The sequence below is a fragment of the Coturnix japonica genome, chromosome 1, assembly GCF_001577835.2.
Source record: "Coturnix japonica isolate 7356 chromosome 1, Coturnix japonica 2.1, whole genome shotgun sequence".
Classification (NCBI taxonomy): domain Eukaryota; kingdom Metazoa; phylum Chordata; class Aves; order Galliformes; family Phasianidae; genus Coturnix; species Coturnix japonica.
This window is the reverse complement of record NC_029516.1, coordinates 3,249,167-3,266,433: the sequence shown is the minus strand read 5'-3', so window position 1 is coordinate 3,266,433 and position 17,267 is coordinate 3,249,167. Positions and strand designations below refer to the sequence as shown.

The following is a 17,267-nucleotide window of genomic DNA, read 5'->3' as shown; positions in this document are numbered from 1 at the left end:
AAAAGTCATTTGCTCTTTTCTGTCATCCAGGCTCGCTGTCAGCGTGATTCTGAACAGATATCCAGGGATGGACCTCTCGAAATTGGGTTCCCAGTTCTAGTGAGGGAGGTGACGCCTCTTCAGGCAGTGCCAGCATCTACAACAGGAAAAAAAGGTAATTTACCCTAGTGGTACAGTAAGGCAGCCTTTATTCCAAAGCAGACCATGGACAAACAAAGCTACTGAGGGCTCAGTGGCCTGTAAGGAAAGTTAAAGTCCTGAAAAGACTCCTTATTTGTCTGCTTTGTGCTCAAATCAGAGAACTCTGGATTTTAAGACCAGAAATGTCACCATCTTTCATTAAATCTATGTGTCCCATACAGAAGTTCATTTCAGAAGTTCTCATGGTTTGTGGGGCACTGTTCTGAAACTAACTTTTTTTGCAGACTCCCACAAGCTTTTAAAATACATCTACCAGAAAGAGGAGGGAAAGAAAGAGAGGTACAACTGAATTAATACTTAAACCAAGTAAGGGATGCAACAGTAGATCTGTAGACAGTGACTCAGCCACCTCCCTGGGCATCCCATTCCAGCACTAGACCACTCCTTCAGAGAAGGGATTTTTCCTAATATCCAACCTGAGATTTTGGTGCTGTCTATTCCATTTCCCCCCTTAGAGAAAAATCAATGGTGCCTTCATCTGTGTTCATTTTCTGAGGGCTACAAGTAGAACAGAATGTACCAGTCTGTACTGGTAAAGCCTGAATTATTTACATCTGGTTAACATGTGAGTCTATCTGATGATTAGTGTTCTTGCTAAGCAGCTTAGGACAGCACAGCAAGTACAGCAAGTACATACATTTGAGTGAGTGGGATAAATCCAGTAAGGGACAAGAATTTCATGAACATCCAAGGGAATGAAGTATTGAAGAAACTGTTAGTAATTCCTCTCCAGGACAGCTGGAATATTTCATTAAGTCTCCATAACCAGAGCATGGAGCCAATACGAAGATGATGTCCCATTTGTTTCACACACTAGTTTTGCCAAGGGTCTTGAAGAGGTCTCAGAAGAAATGGGATCCTATCAAAACAGCAACCAGCAAGAAGGAATGAAGAACAAAGGCTGCCAGAAATGAAAGATTTGGTTTTGTTTTCTACCATGAAGCAGGACAGATGAAGGACTTCATAAAGCGGGAATAATGCCACTGAAGAAAATGGAGCTATGGTGGAGCAAAATTTCCTCTGGAGAGAAAGCTGTATGCAAGCAGAGACAATCTATTCACTTGATCTGTCCACATTTTCATATATCTGAAAAGACCTTTCTAGAACTATTCAAAATACCTCATAAGCATTCTGGGGATTTTCTCCTTACTTCCCAGTATTTATTTGAATGCTTTGATTTGTGTTGCAGAGCCACAGGGCATCTCCTGGGAGACTCCAGTGGAGGGCACGACAAAGAGAGAGTCTCTAATAGAAACAGACCTGGGAGGAAAACAGCCCCTGGAGCAGCAGGAGGACCAAGTGCAACTAAAACTAACCATTGAAGATTTTGTCCTGCACAAGATGTTGGGAAAGGGCAGCTTTGGCAAGGTAAGTATTAGGAGGCTGAGATCTCTTTGCTGTTCCTCTTCATGCAGCTATGCCCATCAGGTTGGCTTAGCCATCTTGGCAGGGGCAGAATCTTTAGATGGGAAAGTGAATATGAATCACCACCCTTCTCCAGAGTTAGCAAGTGCTAACTGCTTTTTTCCCATCTCTGATCTGTGCTGGAACGTAAAGCAGATTTCACAACAAGCCAAGAATTTGTACTTTTGAAACAAGGTCCACCTGTTTTCAGTATATTCATTAATCTTGATGGATGGTCAGTTGTTCCTCCTTCATGCAGATGCCTCCTGGAAGTGGACTCATGTTATCTCAGTGCATGAAGTAATTTCAGACCACCTCTCCCTTGTGTTTTCACAGCCAGTAGGGAGAATGAGTATAATTATGTATCACGTTGCTTAGATCTCAGTCTTTTCCAAGGTGGAAACTGCCTGGAAGAAAGCCTGTTTTTTGCTAAGGGAGCTAGAGCAGTTGCTGCAACCAAATCTTAAACTGGGGAAATATCTATTGTGTTGACTTTTTGCATATATGAAAGCATTTGGCATGTCTGCATTTCGTATGTGAAGCAGAGCTGAGATATGTAAGTTAAAACTAAGCCACGAAACTCCAAACTTCACAACCCAGACTAACTTGGTCTCAATATAGATGTCATAGAAGAATTCATAATCAAAGGAAGGGTTTTCCAGAGATCATCTAATACAACTCCTGCACAAAACAGGTCTCACCAGATGGGGCTTGTCAAGTTGAGAAGCCAAGAATCTGCATTTCTCTGCCATGCATTATGTGAGCATGGAGGGGAAGGGCTAATTTGTGCCTTTCTGCAGCAAACTTCTCCCACAAGTTTCCCGTGTAGGTATCACTCCAGGTGCTGTCATCTATTTGTTGTAACATTCACTTGTCCACAAAGAGAACAAGATATGCAGATCTCCATGCTTGGAAGACTTCTCCACTTCTGGGTGGACCTGGAGAGACTCTGAGGGCTACAGCCACGAGGAATCTCCCCCTGCATCAGTCCAACATTGCCTACCTGTGCCTTGAGGGTCACAGCATAAGTCACACTTATATTGTATTCTCTGATTTCCTTGGAAAAGCAATGCCTTGCACAGAACCACAAGTTAAAAGGGTCCCTTCAGCATCAACACTGTTAGCATTTCTGGTCATTCACTGCAGAGACCGAAGGTGTCTCTAGGCTCTGTGTAGTGCTAACTACTACTGTCTAACTACTAACTACAGTCTAACTACTACTGGTGGACATCAGTTTATACATACCGGTGCAAGGCATTTGCATTTCACATGCTGACAAAGCAATATTATGTGATTTGTTACTTTAGTCAGAAAACAGGAAATGTGTCTCATGAGCATTTGCATGATGTTGGTTTCTGTTGTCAGAAGTGCTCAGCTCTCATACATGTCCTGTCCATATGAACATGTAGCTCGTGTTCTTGCAATTACCAGTTACCCATCTTTCCTCAGAGTTCAGCCTCATAGAATTATTCTGGATGTGGGGAGCGGATTCAAAGTCTACACAGTCTTCATGACAGAATCAGAACTTAAATAGCAACTTTTAAGGTCTACACTTATGAATTCCTCAGAGCCATTTTCCCATGCAGAATTATCTGCTTAGTGCTGCATTTCAGCTCATCTTGCTCAGCTTCCATGGCTGTTGTTGCCAGCTCAGAGAGAAGAGCATTGGCTTTTCTGAGCAGCCATTTCCATTCTAGGTGTTCCTTGCTGAGCTGAAGAACACTGACCAGTATTTCGCTGTGAAAGCCCTGAAGAAGGATGTGGTTCTTATGGATGATGATGTTGAATGTACAATGGTGGAGAAGAGAGTCCTCTCTTTAGCTTGGGAGCACCCGTTCCTGACTCATGTCTTCTGTACATTTCAAACCAAGGTAAGACAAGGATTTGTCACCTTCCTCCATGGGCTGAGGGCACTTTACAGAGATCGTATGCCAAACCAAAACTCAAATAGCATTGAATATTGAAATCTGTCTGACCCTAAATGGCAATGAAGCCTGTCGCGCTGCCTGGGGTTATAGTTGTCGAAGTGCAGGACCCAGCACATGGTCTTGTTGAACTTCATCTAACTGGCCTCAGTTCAGCTATACAGACTGTCCAGAACCCCCTGTAGGACCTTCATTCCCCCAGGCAGATTGACACTTCTGCCAGTTTGGTGTCACTGAGGGTGCATTCAATACCTTCATCCAGGTCATCAGTAAAGTTAGAGAACAGAACAGGCCCCAGGTCTCACCCCTGGGAAACAGTACTCATGACTGATGACCTAGTTGTAGGGAATGACTGACATATTGATCTCCTCAAGATGGTGCCAGCTGCCTTGGGACGGTGTCTGTTGTGGCATGTAGGAATGCCCTGCCATTCTTCCTTGAACTCTGTGGTTATAAATGATGGCCCCACATTCTTCAGTAAGAACAGGTTTGTTCTATCACATGACTCTGGAAGAATGACCAGAAGTTTGGTCTGATTGTTCCACAACACAGAGATAATCTCAAGCACGATCAGCAATTTGCCTGTGGTCAGTCTACCAAGGAGCCAGACAGTGTGAAAGTGGGGTGCTGTTCAGATCTACCTAGATCTCCACATGACAGAAAGCATTCCTATTTGTTTGCTTAACAGTTCTGACCTGAGGCCATCACAGGGTTAACTGCATGGTAAATTCTTGCCATCCCAGATGCCACTTCTTGAGAAATACCCACTCATCACACTCTTGTCTACTGCAGACACTGGCAGGCTTCAGAGCTTTGTGGCAGCAGACTCTTCAGAGGAGTCAACAGATAAATGTCCCAGGACAAGAGGAAGCGTGGGTTGGATCCTGTCTGCAGACATCCTCTGTGCCATTCTAACCCTTTGCCCTCTGGCAAGCTGTTGAATTTTCACTGGTTTCAAGCATGCTTTTTGCCACTTCTCATTTTTATGCTGTTCTGTAGCTTCATAGTTCTTGATATAGGGAAGTGTCTCCAATAATTGCTGCTTGTGCTTCTAGACTGCTTCTTGCTAATCATAATTACACACATAGGGCTGATCTCCAGCAGTTTTCCTCCATGGGCCATACTAGACAACTAGCCTTAGTAAGAAGTAAGTGAAACCCCTTATTTCAGGGCAGAGAACTCAGAGGGGTGCCATCTTTCTTTTCAGTAGTATTTATGTACTATTCCATAGCACTCAGTAGGCCATGAATTTCAAGTAGTAGCTAAATCTAAGTCAGGCTTGTAGTCTTAGCTCCATATCTGCAGGCAACTTGGTGGCCGTGTTTATATAATGGTCTTTGGAAGCAAATTAATCTGAGAGGCTGTTCACTTTTTGTTTTCCAACTGGGTAGAAGGATGCTATAAGAGTCCCCAGTTGAACTAAATGCCTGCATTAGATGGCCACTCAAATCCATGAGCAAGCAGAACACGGCTGTTTGTTGTACTGAGTAAGTGTGCACTTCAATATATGCTTAAAGATGAATGATAAGGTGAAGTCAGTGAACTTCCCAGTTAAACCCAGGGTTCTTCCCCTTCCCAGAGCACTAATGTTCTATCTGGCCCATTCAAAAACCCATAAGATTTCTCCTGTACCAGTATGATACACATGGCTGTTGGTCCTCATCATCACCTTGTTGTTTCCTTTTTAATATCCAAACCAAGAGATATTTTAATATCTCTTGGTTTTCTTCCAGAGATACTTACGTTGGATTTTATAAATAAAAATCTTCATTCAAGTGTTAAAAGTATAAGTCAGAAGAACTACCTGGACACTGGATGATGGACACTAGACAACATAAGAAGGATATTCATAAACTTCTGCGTAGCTTGGAGATAACTGACTTCAAATGTTTAATGAACAGAGAAAACACCACATCCGTTTTATTTTGTTCATGCATTTATACACAGAAGCTGACAATACTGAAACAGAAGTTTAAACTGGGAGCATAACTCATTGTACAGATACACTCTTTCCAGGAAACAGAGATCTTCCTGCTCTATAGGTGTACTTAGGAGGACATAGGAGACCTGGGATTTGCTTCTTCCTCTTCCATCAGTCCCCCAGGAATCTTGTTTATCTGTCCTTCCATAATACAGGCGCTGAAAAGGTGCTTATCCCCTTCTAGTAATCCTTGAGCTTTATTGGTAAAAAACAACGGCACCAGTTGATTATAATGTGGCTTCACAATGTTTGTTAATGCTGTTTATAGAAATTAAAGTAATGAGGCAGAGTACATGCTTAGAGAAGAAGGAGCAGAAATTAGGAACTTGGAAGATAATCTGCTTTCTTCCAAAAACCCTGACACTAATATTTTCCTTCTTATTTTTTTAATTTCCTCTTTCTCACCCCTAATATTTGTCTTATCTCATTCTCTAGGAAAATCTCTTTTTTGTGATGGAATATCTCAATGGAGGAGACCTCATGTTCCATATCCAGAGCTGTCATAAATTTGACCTTCCCAGAGCAACGTAAGATGTTATGATTACCTTTTGGCACACGCTAGAAACAAAAGAGGAAGATGAGAGCACTAGGGCTCTTAGCTTTCTAGCTCTACCACTGTCCTTTGATGGTAACCTTGGACCCAGCCCTTGACTTCTCTATGACTTACTTATTCTGCAAAGTGCTCTCAGCTGGCTTTTTAGCATGAAAGCAGAACCACTCTCAGTTCCCACTCTCTCCAAAACGAACACAACAGATACGCAGGTCATCACCCCATCTCAGTGACAGACTTGGACCTAGTCACTTCCTCTCCCAGTCGTCTTTCCCTCCCACAAAAAGCTTTTTAGAGCACATCCACGCAATTCATTTCAGTCAGATGTGAACTTGCTTTGCATTCTTGGTCAACTAGGGAAGCTATTTCTGTCTGAAAGCATTACAGATGGTGCTACACCCTCGTCAGCACTGCATCAGCCTGCAGTCTTGTCCTTCAGTTTACAGATGAGAGGCTTCCTCACATCCTGCGACCCAGCTGTCATACTTGTGTTAACCTCAAGAATAGTCCTTCAGACATTTAAATAGTCCCTCAAACATCGAATAGTCCCTCAGTCCCAGAGCCAGGAGTTGGATAGAAGCTGTGCCACAGGCTGCTTTATTTCCTGAATTAGTCCACTTAACAGAGAGGAGCTCTTTGCCTGAGATCTTACCTCTAAAAGTGTCTGCAAATAGCACTGAGAATGCCTAAAATCTGAAACATCTGAAAATAAGTAGGAGAATTAGACTAAATGAAATGTGTTCAGATCCTTCTGTGAAGTAAATAACATTTCAAAAGTCAACATTGAGGAATTAAATTTTATTTATTAATTAGAAAAAAAATATACTGAAAAACTTTATTTAAATCTGTGTTCACTTTACTGGTTTCCTTATTTTTTACAAAACTATTTGAATGTTCATAACTAAGCCCTGAGGTCAGTGCAATGAAAATGACAGAGCAAAACCTTACAACAACATGGAGGGAACGTGAACTGGTGGTTACATTCCTCCTTTCTGGGCAGAGCGCCTTCATTCTGCAGTTTAGGCAGAAACTTGTTCAGAACAAAGATCTAAAACTCAGAAAGTCTCCACAGAAAGACCACCAGGCTGCTACCTATTTCACATCTTGGGTAAAACTTTGGAAACAAGTCATTAATCCAGGCAATAAAGAGATCTGCTTGACAAGCTGAGGAATCTCTGTGTTGTTCCCAAACCGAGATGTCCTCCAACCTGGCGCACTTAAGGAGACATCCACATGGACAATTACACACCAAAAGTTTACAGGTAGCCATGTAGTGTGGTTGCCAAAGCCCTGAAGATGACTACACGTCAAATCCTTGCCGTTTCCCAAAGTAGTTTCAGTGGAAGATGGACTGCTTGCTATGTGGAATGGTTTTGGGAATCTCACATTGTCAGTCCTGTAATATCCAGCCTTCTGGAGACGCTTCAGGCCTTCAAGGGCTCACTGAAATTTTGGCTTCTTTGGGGGGTATTTTTTGGCATTTTTTGGGGGTATAGCTGAAGACAGCTTTGGGGAAACACGTATTCTAACTTGTTCTTTCTATCATGCAGGTTTTATGCTGCTGAAATCATAAGTGGGCTGCAGTTTCTCCATTCAAAAGGCATAATATACAGGTAATTTTACTCCTTACTGCCTGATATGTTAAACTTCTGTGCTTTCCCTGGACGTACTGATTGTAACAGAGAGACTTTCTTGGAGATATTTGCTGACATTACACTTCTATGTAGATTTCCTTCAAAAATGACTGGCTGTTTTCTTTTGAAGAGGTTAGTTCATAAAAGGCAGATTGAAGCCCTTCCTCAGAATTCAGTCCTTTTCCAATTAATATTGAAGCAGGCTAATGGAGTCATTTACAGCAAGTCATTCATATAGCACTCAGCATAAACCTCAGTTTAAGTTTTCCGTGTATTGAGATGGATAAGTTCAACCAAACCATGAGAAATTTGGAATATCTGCTGTGCTGCTTGTTCGCTTCCTTAAGAGCTTGGAAGTAATGCATAGGTGTTTTGATCTGACACACAAGGGTTGTACTTGGTACCTATAAAAAAAGATGGGGGCAAGATGGAAGCAAGAGGAACTGCAAAAATCAGGAAATGGTTGAAAGGAGAAATTGAATTTCTGGGGGGCTCTCATCTAACTTGTCTTCTTGGAAAAACTTTGTTATTACACTGAAGGCTTTTGTAAAAGCAGGAAGTAAATAGCTTGTCACAAGCAAATGAGAAAGATCACTGAATCAGTGATGTTTCCTGAAGCCAAAATGAGCTTATTTCAATGTTTGTCACACAGTGTGAGCATTAGGAAGATGTAAAAGTGAATGGCTTATTTACAATTCACTCCCATTAAAATCAAACCTTCATTCATATAAAATCTTATTATTCATTATTAGTAATCATTGTGATAGCTGTGTATTGACTGATGATGGCGGTTGCACAAGCATGAGATCCGTTTCAATAGCATCAAGCCAGGATGATTGCTAGAGTCTCAGTGGTTTCCATACACCGTGTTGGAAAGTGTGGGCAAAATGTTGGTTAGACATTAGGTAACATGTTGGTGTGAATAAGAAGCTCAGGAATCAGTGTGGCTTTGCTTTGGGAATCAAGCTTTGATAGAAAAGATTTGACCAGTCCTGCTTCTTTTTCCTTTTTTCACTGGAGACAATGAAAAGAAGGTCTGTTGAGAACTCACAGCCATCAGTATCTCAGTCAGAGCTAACTAAGCACTTAGGAAAATGGATAGAAATCATTTCTGAAACTACACAACTTGTGATGTAGTAAAAATAATGAATCCAGCTGTTCTGTGTCCTGCACCCATGTCTGGAAATGTTGGCTTATATTTTAATGAATGAGCAGAGGCATTTTTGGCAGAAACTCCAATCTCTGAAGCCAATGAGTTTGAGACTCATCAAAATTGCAAAAGCAAATTGTAGGTGATGGACTTTTTGTTTTACTTCAGACTACTAGATGAATAAAAGCAGTGCTGGCAGGCAGAGATTGATCTCAATGGTGTAACTAAAATAAGTCACTCCAGCTGGAAGTTGTGACAACATGAATGTCTGCCACTGAAAGCAAATGTCTTGGTTGTCTCCGTATTTCTTTTTGATTGATGACTCCTACTATTTCTTTGTCTGTTTTCTAGCAACAGCAAATAATTGCCCCATGACAACAGTTCAGTGTGTAGGCACTGCAAAGGAGTTTCGTAGGAGAATGAAGAGCCATCTTTCATGCATTTGTAGATAACCATCTCGGTAACACAGTGCATTAGAAGTGACCTTCTTTGAGAGAGTCAACTAGTCAGTGTCATTTCTGATAAAAATAAAAATAAATTGAAAAACAATGCATGGGTTAAGTCATTGCCAGCAAATAGGTCTGTGCTTGGACAGGGGAAACGAGGAAGAAGGATATTGAAGTTCAAGGGACAAGCAGGTCCTCTTTCAGTATGTAGGCACTACACAGAGGAAGATAACAAATTGAAGGGTGTACACTGCTAAAACTGCATGGCTCTATAACAGTTTAAAAATATGTGTTCCCTTCTCCTCCTCCATAGAGACCTGAAGCTAGACAACGTCCTCTTGGACAGTGAAGGGCACATCAAAATTGCCGACTTTGGGATGTGTAAGGAGAACATGTTTGGAGATGCAAAGACAAGTACTTTCTGTGGGACTCCTGACTATATTGCTCCTGAGGTAGGTGTGGGGCTAAGAGATCTTGAAAGTCCACCGTGGGACAGAGAATGCATCTTAAGACATGACTATTGGTCAGTGGTGATGAAGGCTGCAGAATGCTATAGCCTACATTTGAACGGTCCTGGGCTAAAAACTGTATTTCAGTTTAACTCTACAAGCTGCATCCAGGTGAAGGAGACCCTAAAACCAGCGATGATGTGGCTGTGTCCAGTCCTGAATGCTAACAAGGGCAGGGTAGAGCTCATAGGTTTTGTTAATGCTGATTAGCCTGATGTCACTGCTGGGAGATTGTGACCGATTAGGTGGCAAAATGAGGCCAAAGAAGACATTTTTCATCTCAGAGAAGAACCTAAGACTCATCCATGTGTCATGTCCAACGTCACTCTGAAATCCATTTATTACCCTTTCAGAATCCCATTTTGTTATTTTAGTGTTTTCATGATGGATATCGGTGCTTTCCAAATTGCTCTTAAAGCTTTTTGTTGTTTTTTTCTTCCCCTCTACTATAATTCATTGATCATTTACTCCTCTACCAAGACCTCAGTTCTGATCTAAATTGCTCCACTGCAGACACAAGGACAAGTCTCTTCAATAACTGGATTTCTGTTGCCTGAGAACAGGTGTAAGTGTGCTCTGCCATCCAAATGAAATTGTCATTTATTTCATTTCAATATGCTTTCATTTTAAAAAAGAAAGTACATTTTTTTTGATCCTAAAGGAGAGCCAAATGATAATCCATTACCTATGATCTTACTTCATGAAAGAGAGAGAGTCAGAAATAGCTCATAGGTTTTATTTCTATGCTATCATTTATTTTAGGGATCCAACATGTGCATATAAAACATTTTACTGGCAAATTGAAAGCACTGCTAGAGCTTATGGATCAATTCTCCTGCCAGAGGTTCATAGAATCATAGAATCTTGAAGGTCATCTAATCTAGCTCCCCTGCAATGAACAGGGACATGGTCAGCTAGATCAGGTTGTGAAGGGCCTGATCCAGCCTTCCTTTGAAAGTCTCCACATCTCCGGGCAACCTGTTCCAGGGCCTCACCAACCTCATTGTAAATTATTTTTTCCTTATATCCAATGTAAATCTACCCTCCTTAATCTTGAGGCCATTTCCCCTTGTCCTGTCACAACAGACCCTCCTAAAGAGGCTGTCCCCTTCTTTCCTGTAGCTCCCTTTTAGATACTGAAAGGCCACTATCAGGTCACCTCACAGCCTTCTCTTCTACAGGCAGAACAGCCCCAACTCTCTCAGCTTGTTCCCATAGGAAAGGAATTCCATCCCTTGCATCATTTTGGTGTCCTTCCTCTGGATGCACTCCAACAGGTCCATGTCTCTCCTGTATTGAGGACTCCGCATTTAGACATCATAATCGTCTTTAGAAGATTTTTAGACGTTTCATTAGATATATGTAATGTAATTACCTATATATCATAGAGTCATAGAAAGGTTTGGGTTTGAAGTGGCCTTTAAGATCATCTAGTTCCAACCCCCTACTATAGGCAAGGACACCTCCCACCAGACTAGGTTGCTCAAAGCCCTATCCAGCCTGGCTTTGAATATGAGCATGTTGTCTAGACTTCTTGATAACCAAAGGAAAGATAAGAGGGTTGCATTTTACAGCAGGGATTTAGTAGGATGTCTAAAATTTGCATAATTTTCTTATCTAAGTAACCAATATCTAAAGGCTGGTGAGATTAATTCTCACCATCAGAGAAGTTGGTGATATCTGGACAGGTTTGTTGGGAAAAATAGTGCCAAAATTACTAACAGGGGAGATTGTCACCCCAGCCGACCTGTCCTAGTCAGTTTCTGCTGAAACCAAAACCTCTTTAAAGAAGGAGTTGGGATACCAAGGAAAGCTCTGAGTTTTGATTTCAGGATCCTCAGATGCTTTGTTCTACGTGAAGCTAAAATGCATCTTAACTGACTAAAAGGGGTTGAACTAACATAGCCTGTGGTTTGTATAGCATTTTTATGAAGATTTCCAAGGCGACTGAGCACATTAAACAGGCAGCTTGGCCATGTTGAGTTCTCTACATGTTAACACTTCATTCTCTTGAAAACAAATATAAATATTTGATCAATATGGATTTTATATAGTTGCACAGTGCAGATCTTGTTTAATGAAGGAGTTATTTGAGTCATTTATATACTTAAGAGTTAACAAGAAAACAAACTATTATTCAGAGTGTCCATAATGTGAAGTACTGTTCTGGCACCCAGGTGTTGCTGTGATTAGGAGCTTCTTGAACCACAGCACCTGTACCAGTGACAGGTTCATGCTTCAGGTAGGAAAAATACCTCTGCTGTCACCTTCAGAGCAAAGCAGCTATAGAAGGACGAGAGCCTGGCCACATCTCTGAAGCTGAAATATTTGTCTCCTGTCTTTGGGCAGATATTGCTGGGGCAGAAATACAACAGCTCCGTTGACTGGTGGTCATTTGGTGTCCTCCTGTATGAGATGCTTATTGGCCAATCTCCTTTCCACGGCCAAGATGAAGAGGAGCTTTTCCAGTCTATCCGTATGGATAACCCATTCTACCCTCGCTGGCTTGACAAGGATGCAAAGGACATTTTGGTAAAGGTAAGAATTAACATAGATCAGATGAAAGTATTTTTGCCCCATGTTGTCTAGATTTTTGTCCCTTTTCTCCTACACAGTAATGTGTAGTGTCCACTGTGGTTGAAGCACTTTTCTGCCTCCCTCTAATGGCCATTCTCTTAGCCTTTTTTGGTTCCCTACCATCAATGCACATTATTATTCACTGCCTTATTCTCAGTATTATGCCAGGTAGCACTGTAACCTTTCTGGCTTGGGATCGAAATTCTTCTTGAGTTAGTTACAAGATAAAAGCTTAGAAACATCATAATTCACTTTAACAAGTTACTTTCCCTCAGTCAGGTTTTGGGCTGACTATGAACATGTTTTAAGCTAAGGCATCTTACCTCATGACTCAGCATGGTAAGAAAGCATGTATAAGGGGCTATATGATTCAGCTAATGTAAGTAAACTTGTTCATCACTAACTTTTGGTCACATTTGACCCACAGTCCATACCTTTTCTTTTGTACTTACAAAGCAACAGGGCAATATACAGCATTCCACTGCAAGATAATGGAGAATAAGAGATTGTTTTAGCTTCTGTTCTGTGAGCAGTGGGACTCACTATAAAGAATATAATATATATAATGAATGCATTCAAAAAGCACTTGCTTCAGGAAGGCACAGATATTCTGCACCTAAATTGATTGTTTTTTCTTCATTAGAAATGAAGGGTCAAATAAAGACACTCAAATGATCCAAAGATATGGGAGGTGAATGCAACCCCACATAACTCAGACCAATATTTACACAGATTATGCTTATATTTCAGCTGTAAGTATTTGCCTGATATAAAGAAATAGCCTAGACAAAAGCTTTCAAGTGTGATATAGAGATTTCACCTATATAATTGTGTGCTTGCACTCTCAGACACATATGTTATCATCAGTATAGCAAATTCATCTTCTTTCTCTTACAAAGATAAGATGTGGTTAGGTCCTGGCCATCACTTTTTGGCATGTTAGGCTAGGATCCAAACTGGTTATCCAACCAGAAACTGAATGAGGTAGAAGAGTCTTCACGCTCTCACCAGTGTTGCTTGAGTTTGAAGTGTGAGATCCTATCTGATAGGATCCCAGTGAGTACTCTGTTATTAATAAATAATAAATAGTAAAAGACATTTGTTTTTCCTCAAAATTTTAGCTTTTTGTGAGAGAACCTGAGAGAAGACTAGGAGCAAGAGGGAATATCCGCCAGCATGCCTTTTTCAGGGAAATAAACTGGGAAGCTTTAGAAGAAAGAAGGATGGAGCCTCCTTTCAAACCAAGAGTGGTAAGGCTACATCTTCTTTCATTTCCCCTCATCTCATGCCATTCTCTCCTAAATCATTCTTCCCCCAAATATTTATACCTCCAAGAACAAGCAAGCAATAAACCAAACCCAGAACCAACAGTTATGTTTTTATCTACTTCATTTAAGGATGAAAAGTTTTCAGACATGGGTCTTGGACATCAGATATCTCAAATTTTGTTTAGATTCATGGAGTCAGCATTGTGAAGGTGAATGTGTTTTGATTTCATATTTAAACTATCAGCTGAAGGCACCGAGGCAAAGGCTCGTTGCACATCAGTTGTGCACATCAGATATGTATGTAAGGTAGATGGCTGAAAACACCTACCATTTTTATCTGCAAAGCCTCACTCATTGTACAGTCATTAGAGAATTACAAGCTATATCCAAGTATTGGCTAGGCTGCCTACCTTTGTCATTGGTACTACTCCTTTCCAATGGCTAAAAGAAGCCCAGGCCTGACATGTGCACACCTGGGGAACAATAAAGTGAGGAACTTATCCCTGTTCCAGTTAGCACAGGACAGGTCTGAATGCCACTTAGAATGCCTTTCCTTATCCACATAAGTACAGCCCATTCTGTGGGACTTCTCTGTTATTTCAGTGCAGAGGATAAAGAAGGAAAATCAGTTTCAGTAACCAGGTGGTCAGTTAAGTTAGAATAGAATCAGTACTATTAATAACAATAAAATAATTTACTTTGATATGTGCATCAGAATTCTATTTTTCCGTCTTTCACAAGCATTTTTTAATCAGCAGGTCCAGTTTGCTGTTGTATAGTGTTGTAACATCCCTGCATAGCAGAATACATGGATCACAGGCTCAGTGTCCCTTATGTAAAATGTATTCCCATTAGTACTGCAATAGGACAGTAATAAGAAAGTGATTAGCACTGATTGCTAGATATTAAAAGTTCAGATGGCACTTCAATGCAGCCTGACAAGTTCCTGTGCATTATTTGGGGTCTAATAGTTAACTACAGAGGAAGAAGGCAGAGACAAACAGACTGTAGGTTCCTTGGTGAAACTGAGTCTACAGGAATCATCCTGACAGGACCAGTAGCATTACAATGAATGTGAGAGTATTAGTGATTTGACAGTGTTTTATTTTTTCTTTTCTCGAAGAAATCTCCAAGTGACTGCAGCAACTTCGACAAGGAATTTCTAAGTGAAAAGCCTAGACTGTCTTGTGCTGACAGGGCACTGATTAACAGCATGGACCAAAATATGTTCCGCAACTTTTCTTTTGTGAACCCTAAAATGGAGAATATATTTTCCTGAGATCTACCTTACTGATGGAATTCCCCATATGATTTGAGTAGCATTTTGTCAACTGAAGACTGTGCATGGTTATTTTAATCAAGAACCCACCAGAAAAAACACATCAGTGAAACTCTGTGCCATGCCTGAAGGCTTTCAGCTTGTTCCAGCCTGGAGCAGATGCCAGCCATACTTGACTAATGATGAAGTCTCATCATGGTACCTCTTGGCCTCTTTATTTTCCCAATATTCTTGAAGTTTCAAACATTTGAGAAGGAGAAGGTGCCAAAACGTTTTCCTCTGTACTTGTACACAGAATCAATGGGTTCCTCCATTAGAAGCATCAAGTACTGCTGATGTTTTCAGTGCCTATTTCTGCAATTCTTACCTGGACACGGAAAAATGAGAGTTGAGCTCAGGTCCTGAGGGCATCTGGGAAGACTTCAGGTTGGGCACCTTTTCAGTTTCCATTTGAACACGTGCAGAATTGTGCCTATGTGCACAGGAGTGCTGAAGAAGACAATTATATCGCCTCATCCCTAAATAAGTATCTTCGCAGGTATTAGGATTCCTTTTTATGCCACGAGGTCCACTGGGATAAAGCAATTTTGTTGGTGCGCTTTTCAGCATTAATATATCTCAGCCAATGTCTCAAACATAAAAGAAGAGCATTGCAATTGCAAGTATCAATATGAGTATAGAAACCCAGTGGCTTTACTCTCAGTACTTGAACAGAAAAGATGGGAGGTAGCAGTCCAGAAGAAAACATGGATAATCCCTGTTCTAAAGCTTTAATTGGCTGCAAACATACCAGACTCATTGCAAAGTCTGGACTGGATATTCTGGAGTTTTTTTCTGAAACTGAATCAGATATATGGAAGAGTTTTCCTCAAACCGTTCTTTAAACGTCATAAAATCAATCTTCCGATGTTTGCTGTATTTCACTGGCACGTTAGTAAACAGTCCTTATAAAGGCTGACATACTTCCTATTGCTCTAAATGGTGCCCCGACACTTTCTGTTGCAGACAGAAACATCACAGTGTGGGATTGCACTCTAGTTGAGAGTGACCCTCTCTCCTTTTATCCTCTAGTAGGCTGTGAAATGTAGAGAGGCAATAATAATCTCATCCCTTCCCCATTCATGACAGGATTGTTTTAAATAAAGTTGTGCTGTTTTCAGAAGTGTGCGAAGCTCATAATCTGCCAACTACAGATTTTTACACCAGTAAGTACTGCATCAAAATTAAGCCAAATTCTAAAGAGAGGATTCTTTAAGTCACCCCAGCTGGCATTTGGCTCTAACTGGCACGTGTTAATTTGGAGCTTTGTTGCATGAAGAGAAGTTTTAGAAGGTGAATCATCTCAAAATCAGAGGTGGTAGTGCCTTATTGGCTCCACTGGAACAGACTGTTAACCTGGAGCTCTCAACAGGACGAATGCAGCCTTGCAGACTGTGCAGCCACTGCTGGGATATTGCTGACAGTGACTGCAGGCACTGAATCCTGCAAGGCTGGTAGTAAAGGTGCCTAACAAAGCAGATTTCAGCCCTATGACTTCTTGTGAAATTCTTGTTTGTGCTGTATAAAGTACGGGGGGGATCCATGCTTGCAGTTTGTGCAGTTGGTTTTCATGTTTAATTTGAACGGTTAAAGTGGATTTCTGAAATGCCAGGGCTGTTTGTACAGTTTAATAAAACGTTGTATACTGATGAAAAATGGGTGTGAATGTGATTAAATGTTGGGGGGGAAAAAATGTCTCTATGCTTTCTGAGGGATATTCAGACTGTAAATACACGGAATCATCAGGCATTCGGGCAATTGTAACTCTTGTGTGACTGCACAAGCGATTCAAAAGCCAAATGCAACCTTCGTTTTCTGCTGATGCCACGAAATACACAGCATGGTCAATTTGTCCCTGGATGTGAATGTGTTTATTTCTACTGAAGAGCTCGTAGCAATCATCAGTAATGGGTGAGCACCTAAAGCAGGATTTCATGCTGTGCGGAAGAATCCAAGAAATAAAATGTTCCTTTTTGCCATCAGGGGGTGAGACAGCACCCAGGATCTATAGGGTTGCAGAGTTGGATGTGAGGAGATGGTCAGTGTTTGAGGGCGATGTTGGCCATCTTCAGGTTTGGTATTAGGATAACATTATTCTCTGGAAGAATGGTGGTGGGCCATTGGCACAGGTAGCCCAAGGAGGTGGTGGAGTCATCGTTCCTGGAGGTGTTCAAGATAAGGGTAGATGTGACACTGAGGGGCATGGTTTAAGGGCATGATGGGGATGAGTTGATGGTTGCACTAGATGATCTTAGAGGCCCTTTTCCAACCTTCTATTCTATGATTCCATGGTCTTAAACGCCT

At 41.2% G+C, this 17,267-nt stretch overlaps 1 protein-coding gene across 2 annotated transcripts in view; it reads left to right on the top strand.

Annotated features, from left to right (window-relative positions):
* The window catches only part of PRKCQ (protein kinase C theta), a 45,604-nt gene extending 28,789 nt beyond the window's left edge, over positions 1–16,815 (top strand). For both annotated transcript variants that reach the window (XM_032441329.1, XM_015865623.2), the window contains exons 12-20: positions 31–154; positions 1,391–1,569; positions 3,303–3,476; positions 5,947–6,038; positions 7,612–7,674; positions 9,605–9,743; positions 12,150–12,338; positions 13,499–13,627; positions 14,769–16,815. In XM_032441329.1, coding sequence (XP_032297220.1) covers positions 31–154; positions 1,391–1,569; positions 3,303–3,476; positions 5,947–6,038; positions 7,612–7,674; positions 9,605–9,743; positions 12,150–12,338; positions 13,499–13,627; positions 14,769–14,924 — 1,245 coding nt within the window. In that variant the 3' untranslated portion in view covers positions 14,925–16,815. The remainder of the gene's footprint in view (positions 1–30; positions 155–1,390; positions 1,570–3,302; positions 3,477–5,946; positions 6,039–7,611; positions 7,675–9,604; positions 9,744–12,149; positions 12,339–13,498; positions 13,628–14,768) is intronic.
* Positions 16,816–17,267: the final 452 nt, after the last annotated feature.